The sequence below is a fragment of the Drosophila grimshawi genome, unplaced genomic scaffold, assembly GCF_018153295.1.
Source record: "Drosophila grimshawi isolate 15287-2541.00 unplaced genomic scaffold, ASM1815329v1 contig_848, whole genome shotgun sequence".
NCBI lineage: Eukaryota > Metazoa > Arthropoda > Insecta > Diptera > Drosophilidae > Drosophila > Drosophila grimshawi.
The window spans coordinates 4,554,968-4,562,359 of NW_025063692.1; the positions used below are offsets into that span (position 1 = coordinate 4,554,968).

General features: G+C 45.5%; 1 protein-coding gene across 1 annotated transcript; it reads left to right on the top strand.

Annotated features, from left to right (window-relative positions):
* The first annotated feature begins 3,214 nt into the window (after positions 1-3,214).
* LOC6566179 lies at positions 3,215-7,004 on the top strand. The gene is made up of 5 exons (XM_001991913.2): positions 3,215-4,288; positions 4,359-5,069; positions 5,843-6,231; positions 6,295-6,529; positions 6,607-7,004. The coding sequence occupies exons 1-5, from the start codon at positions 3,302-3,304 to the stop codon at positions 6,898-6,900; spliced, it is 2,616 nt and encodes an 871-aa protein (XP_001991949.1). The 5' UTR covers positions 3,215-3,301; the 3' UTR covers positions 6,901-7,004.
* Positions 7,005-7,392: the final 388 nt, after the last annotated feature.

Here is a 7,392-nt window from a genome sequence, read left to right on the forward strand (position 1 = left end):
GGAAAACCATCCGTTGAAAGGGAAAACCTTTTAAAGCGCTTTGCTCTGTAAGCAGCGCCTAAAAGCAGCTTACACTTACACTTACCCACACACACACACTCACTCACACACACACACACACGCACGCAGTTGGCAAACAACGCAAAACGGATGAAAAATTTTTGCATAGCAAAACGGCAAAATCAAAAGCAAAAACGCAGATGCCCCAGAGAGAAGTTGTATTTTTTTCTTTACTTTTTTTGTCTTGCCCTTTCGATGAAAACAGCGCCCCGAGGCAAGAAGCTTGATATGCTGCCCCCAGCCCACCACGCCCCTCTCTAGACGCCCTGACTTCAGCATATAATCACATAACTTTTCATTGTGCGTGTAATTCGTGTGTGTGTGTCTATGTGTGTGTGTGCGTGTGTGTGTGTGTGTGAGTGTGTATGCATGTGACAATTGTTATGTGTGGGTGTGAAAACTACTAGAATTTGATTACAAAAAAAAAACGTCGACGTTTTTTGTTGCCGAGTAGAAATTGGTATAGATTTAGTAGACATGAGAAATGCGCTGCAAGTAAGTAATGATCTCATTCGTTATATTACAACAGCTTACACTCTCTACACCGGACATTCTCTCCACTGCACTTTACTACCTATGTGCATCACAGATGTATGTAAGTGTAGAGTGCCCGACAATTGTCTACAGACAGTGGAGACAAACCAACAAACAATCTCCTTCAGTCTCTCTACATAACTATACTCAACTCTACACCACATCGCATCTGGTCTTCAACTTTACACAACTCGTCAGTGCTATGAAAAGTCTCCACTCAGCTTTACACTACAACTGTTTTGTCCTTAAAATCGTTTGATGCCTAATTTACACTTGAACACTACTCGATATAACTCTACACTACTCTCCGAATGCAGTAGACAACATCAGCTTTGACACCCCCCACCCCACTGCCCTTGACCAATTGACCACACAAATGACCATTGCTCAACCATGATTTATGCCCATCTTCGTGTGTAGAGTGAAACAACAACAATAACAACAACAACAACGATAACAACAAGAAGTGGAATCGCATATTGATCCAATACAATAGTATATGTAAATTTTTCAAAGATTAAATATATTTACATACATCTACACAACAAGACCTTGAAAGCGGCTTAGTCGAGCACCGCCCAACCCCAACTCTCCACCCACTGTCAGCGACAGGCAGAGAGTCCACATCCTGCTTGCCTCATGCTGTGCATGTGTGTGTGTGTGTGTGTCCAGGAACTCTGCTTCTGTTTGAATAAAACGCATTTTTCAAACCATGAGCTAAAAATGCCAATGTTGGCATAAATATGTGTGTGTGTGTGTGTGCATGAATAATGTACATATGTGTATGTATGCTTAAATATATATAAACAAATACAATTTACATATGGACATGTGTGTGTGTGTGTGTGTGTGTCTCTGCCTGTGTGTGTGTGTGTGTGTTATGTGCTGTCGCTGAAGGCGTTTTGGGCAGTTGGCAAACAGAAGCTGTTTTGGCGAGAGCCCGAGGGCTCAGTGCCAGTCAAACGCCTACCCTCCTCCTCCCCTCCCCATTCTACCAATCTTACCCCTCTCCATGCCACAACTACCCCACTACCTGCTAGGAAAAGCCCCCAACCCTATGCCAATATTGAAACTTTCAACTATACACACTCACCCATACGCCATACGCATATAGTACAGTGCTCTCCCGATTTGATGTTCATATACGTGTTATATTTCTATATTCTTGATCAGCATCAATATTCGAATCGATTTACTCTTAAATCCAAATTGGCGCAACTTCAAATGTATTCTTATTTTGAATGTCTTATGTCGATTTGACTGAGTTCTCCTCTTCTGTTGTATGTAGCAATTTGCGAGAAAGCACTGTACTCTCCAAATTTGTGTGTGGACCACTTTCATTTTTCACCCACACAAACACACACACACAACACATCAACACACACACACACACAAGTCGTGGCCAACTGCCTGGCTGGTTGGGCTGACTGGCTGGCTGGCTGGCTGGCCTCATGGTCGAGACGATAAAAAAGCTTAGGCTTATGCTTTCGCACATTTTAAGCCAACCCACCACTGCCCACTCTTCAGTACGCCCAAAGCCACCCACAGCTGCAGAGGAGCATAAGGAAAGTCTACTGCAAAGCATGCGTAATTTTCAAGGGGTGCAGGCTATGGGGGAATCTCCGTTCGAAGGGGGTAGGCAAGTAGTACATATACATAAATATACATGCACAGTTTACATACATGGCGGGGAGCACATGTGTCCATGACGTACCACCCATCCATAACGCCATCCACCTCCACCATTGGCACAGCCTGCGGCTAAGCTGTCCAGCAAAGAATTGCGTTTTGATTTTGCATTGGACGACTTGTGCCCGAAAATACAATTTATACGCTATTTGAAATGTAACGCACGCGTGCGTGTGTGTGTGTGTGTGTGTGTAGCTGATTTGATTTCAACTTAAATACATACATGTATTATTTTAAGCAATCAATTTTAAGCTTTAAGTTTTGTTGGTCTAAAAAGAGGCCATAAATAACGGCCAACTTCCAAACCAAATTCACTGGACAAATTTTAATACTCTGTACATACATACATTTAAAGGGTATTTGTATTTAAAAATACCTGTTTGGTAATTAATCGTTTAGCTGAGCAACACGTTTTGCCTTTGACCCTGCTAGGCTTTGTTTGTTTACGATTTATCAAAACCAGAAGGGTTCTTTACCAAATCAATCATTCAAAATTAGCGCGCTGCATCCAGAACATATGTTCGTAGCGCTGCCAACAACATTTACGTTATCAGTGCTGCCAATAAACCATGTGTTAACAGTGCTGCCAATCTATACTTGTATGTGTGCTACTTATCGATAAGCTGAGCAATTCAAAGTTGGCGCGCTGCAGCCAAAACAAATAAAATGTGAGCAGCGCTGCCAACTTGCGCATGAGCCAACTACTTATCGATAATTGTTGGCTTGTTTCGCGTTGACGGCACTTACCTCAGCGCAAACTAAGCATAATAATAATAATAATAATAAATAGACTAACATGATTCATTTAGCTCGGCACTTCACACTTTGGAAATGACTGCTTTAAAATAGAAAATACAATCAAAACTGTTCAATTGAACTAGTTCCGTTATCGATACACAGCTCGCATGAAGTGTCAAACAAAGTTCGAATAAAAAGCCGCGCTGCAAACAAAAGAGCAAACCTCGACTAAACTTGTGCAATTCATAAAACTAATAAATATATAAATCGTGTGAACACAATGTCCACGCTACAAGCTCACGACAGTGGCAGCACAAGCCACAACAGCAATAACAACAACATCAGCAGCAACAACAACAACCAGAATGGCGACTCAGCGTTGGCGCAACAGGATGCGGCACTGACGCAAGCAATTAGGTATGTGCGCGAGTTCAGCATCCAGGTGAAGGCCTATCAACAGCTCAAATCGGAGGAGTCGCTGCTGCACCTGCAGCGCAGTATTGCCCTGCTCGGCACAAAAGTGCCGCCGCATTGTTATGCTGCCGGCAATTTGGAGCTGGCTAAATTCTTTGTGGAGCTGCACGCGCTGATGAGCGGCCTGGACGATGGCGATGGCGATGCAATGTGGAGCTGTGTGTCGCTGCTGCAGCACTGCAGCCGCAACTTGGAGGCACGCACCGCCATTGTGCAGCAACATTGCTTTGTGCCCCTGCTGAGCTACCTGCTGAAGCGGACAAAGCGCGAGGAGCGTGTGCAGCGCTTGCTGCTCCTGCTCCAAGATCTCACGTATGGCATACGCATCGGCTGGGAGGAGCCGTATCTGGTGGTGCTGCTCGAGCAGCTCGTCGAGCTCGTGCACAGCGCCGACGACGATGACGACGAGGAGTCTGACGATCCCAATTTGAGGCGGGCAAAGCTGTCGCTCTCGATTCTGGTCAATGTGTGCTACAAGAACTTTGTGGTGCTGTTCCTCTTTCTGCGCAGCGTGAACATCTCCAGTTTCAGTCGCCGCATCCAAAACTATGGCCTGCTGGCGTACAAGATGCTCATCATTCTGTCCGAGGATGTGCATAGCTTGGAGCAGCGGGAGCTGCACACATTTCTGCGCACCGCCTTTGCCGGCATCGAGGATTGCCTGAGGCAGTGGGATGTCCCACAGCTGCGGCACATTGTCGATCTGCTGCTGGATGCCCAATGCCATGCGGGACTGCAGCGTGCCATGCTCAGCTATGGTCACTACTGCGAGGATATCGAACGGTTGCTGAATGTAAGTAACCTCCTCCTCTTCCTCCTGCTACTCCCCCGTCCATTCACGAACGAAGCTTGTTCCTTTGCAGCAAATTGATGCACGCCACGAGATGGATGACGCCACTGAGGATGTGCGCAAGCATCAGCAGTGCTGCTTGCAGTTAATCTTCAAGCTGATCGCGCATGTGCTGCAGCTGTCGGACACCCACAATGCGATTAGCTTAGACGCAATCACGCCGAGACTGTATGAGCTCCTCTGCGACTGGCTGGAGTCCGATTTGTGCGGCGTGGCTGCCATCGAACTGTTGTCGTCGCTGCTGCAACGCGGCAAGCAGTCGGCTGTCGCCCAGCTGATCGCACGCGATGCCAACACCAACGTCTTCAAGTTGGTCAGCAGCGCCGAACGCAGCGAGACGAAGCCGATCCAAGTGACGGCCATACTCCGATTGCTGCTCAGCCTGTTGCGCGATCCGAAAACGGAGAAACTGGTCCTATCCAAAATATCCGAGTCGTATTTCGATAAGATACTAGCCGCACCGCTTGCATTGCTGCCCCAAATGCTCAGCGGTCAGACGCTCGTCGCCGCCGAAGTGGAGAAGGTCGTCTACTGTCTGCTGCTGCTGCTCAACTTTGCCAGCATCGCGAAGAAAGCCTATCTGGACAAGTGCTGCGCCATGCTCGATCTGCCCCAGCTGCAATACGCCCTAGCCCGCGCCATGCTCAGCGGCAACGAGCAGCTAGTCGCCGCCATGCTCCAAATAGCACAATTCGAACAGTTTCCCAAGGCAGCCGTTGCAAAGGTAACCTCCTGCTCATCTCTGTCTATCCATTAAAACCATACATATATATTTCAGATCAGCATCAACTGTCTGTCTGTTTGTCTGTCTGATCAAGTTTCTTTCTGATAACTGCGCCCGTTTCGCGACTATCGATACAAATCGATTTCCGATAGCAAAAAAACACAATTGTAAAGCGCCTGTCAATCGATATAGACCAGACATATTATTGATCAACTGCAAATAATTTCAGTAGGACCAGAGACTATAAGAGCTACAAAATACAACTTCTCGTAGATCACCAGTTCATTTGATCGATAACAAATCGATAGCTGATAGCAAAAAAACCACACTTATTAAGATATAGTCTTGCACTTGTTGTAATATTATACCTTGCAGTGTTATTGATCAATTGTGTATATGAACCGCAGACTTTGTTAACCGAAATCTATTTTCAAATTAAACAAGCAACAACAGAGTATCTCCTAGTCGTGCTCGCCCAACTGGAGCATTCTTACTTATCATCTTATATACTATGTACTGCTATATACCTATGGATAATCCTATCCAGGTCTAGAGACCTTAAAGGTTGTCAAATATGATTGGCCGATTCTTATTTTATATTGATGATTTTCGAGCGCATTTTTTTTCTACTCTTCTTTGCGCAGCATTCTTAAACGTTGCGCCATTGTCTGATTTTGATGATGAGCTGAGTGGAAATGTTAAGTTAATTTTTAGGCAGCCACTTGTATCCACATGTGACTACTAAATCCATCTCTTCTATTTTACGCTTGCAGTACGTGTCCAAAATATGCAACAATACAATTGCCACACCGAGCAGCAACATCGAGTCGGATCCTTCGGAACAGTGGCGCAATTTGAGCGCCATCCTGAAGGGTCATCACACGTTCATCGACAAGGAGCTGGGACAGCGGGTGAATGCGTTGATTGAGAGCATTGGGGCAACGCTGGAAAGGAATGAGCTGCAGGCGCTGCCTGTGTCACAGGTGATCGAGTTGTACAACCATCGGATCGATAGCCTCGGCTGTCAGTTGCATCAAATGGAACAGCGGCTGGAGCAGGCCAGCGTTCAGCTGACCAAGAGCAGCCAGCTGACCCATGTGCAGAGTGCCCAACTCGAACGCTTCCAGAGCAACAACTTTGAGCTGCTCATCAGCCAGGAGCGGTGCGTAAATATATTCAAATTTCGTGAGACATTTTTTAATCAATCGATATCGATATTGAGCAGGCTGCAGACACAGTGCAAGGATCTCAAGGCGCAGGCGGGACAGCTGAAAACGAATCTGAGCGATTTGCTCAAGCGTTGGTCAGAAACATCGGATCAGCTGCAGGCCACCGAACGCCGTCTCGCCGTCAAACAATCGGAGATTGGCCATCTGCAAGAGGAGAACGAGGAGCTGCGCAGCAATCTTAGCGCCAAAAGCGAAGAGCTATCGAAACTGGAAGCGCTTAGCAAGGACAATGTAAGCCACATTCGAAATCAAAAACCAAATCAGACCTACAAGACTCACCAATACATATGCATATTCGTTTCTCGCAGTGCAAACGCATCGATAAGCTGAAGAAAACGGTGATTGCCTATGAGCAGGACATCAAGGAGAAGGTGCGCACCATTGAGGAGCGCACCGTGGAGCTGGCCAAAACGCACAAGGCGCTCGAGGAGCAGCGAGAGGGGCGCAAAAAGTGCGAGGATCTTGTCAGTGTGCTGGAAACGCAACTGCAGGAGAAGAAAGAGCAGATCGAACATCTCGAAATGGAGCAAAAGGAAACGGAAGATTTGCGCAAAACAATCATGAGCCTCATGGAAAGCAAAAAGCCGAAACGTAAACCTTAATTCAAAATTGATTTCTTCTTTTTTTTTTTATTTGTACATATCGACAATTACATTTAGTTATTTATAGTTTATCAGAAGTATTATAATTCGGCTCTCGAAAATGATTTCAATTTGCATTTGTATTTGCGCCATGCAACCTCGACCAGTCTCCTTCGTTTGCCAACAGATGGCGCTTTGCATGTTACAGATTTTTGAATAAGCCATTAAACGTATTCAAAGTAAAATTTAAAAATAATAATAATGCACTCACACGCAGCAGCAGCACCAGCAGCAGCAACAACGTAAATAATGCTCCAACAAATAAATCATTTGTTAATCACTTTACACAGAACCCTTTCATTTCACCTTGCATTTTGTGGAGAGAGCGGAGTGCATATAAAACTCTCATTTTCTGTGATGGTTTATTGCTTGTCAAAGTCACCCTCACCCTTTGGCGTTAAAGATCAGAGTTTGGTTTGTGTTTTATATATAGATATACATACATATATATAT

Coding starts and splice junctions, on each gene's coding strand:
- LOC6566179 (XM_001991913.2), top strand. CDS start 3,302: ATGTCCACGCTACAAGCTCACGACAGTGGCAGCACAAGCCACAACAGC. Junction 5,070..5,842: donor CCAAGGCAGCCGTTGCAAAG/GTAACCTCCTGC, acceptor TTACGCTTGCAG/TACGTGTCCAAAATATGCAA. Junction 6,530..6,606: donor AAGCGCTTAGCAAGGACAAT/GTAAGCCACATT, acceptor CGTTTCTCGCAG/TGCAAACGCATCGATAAGCT.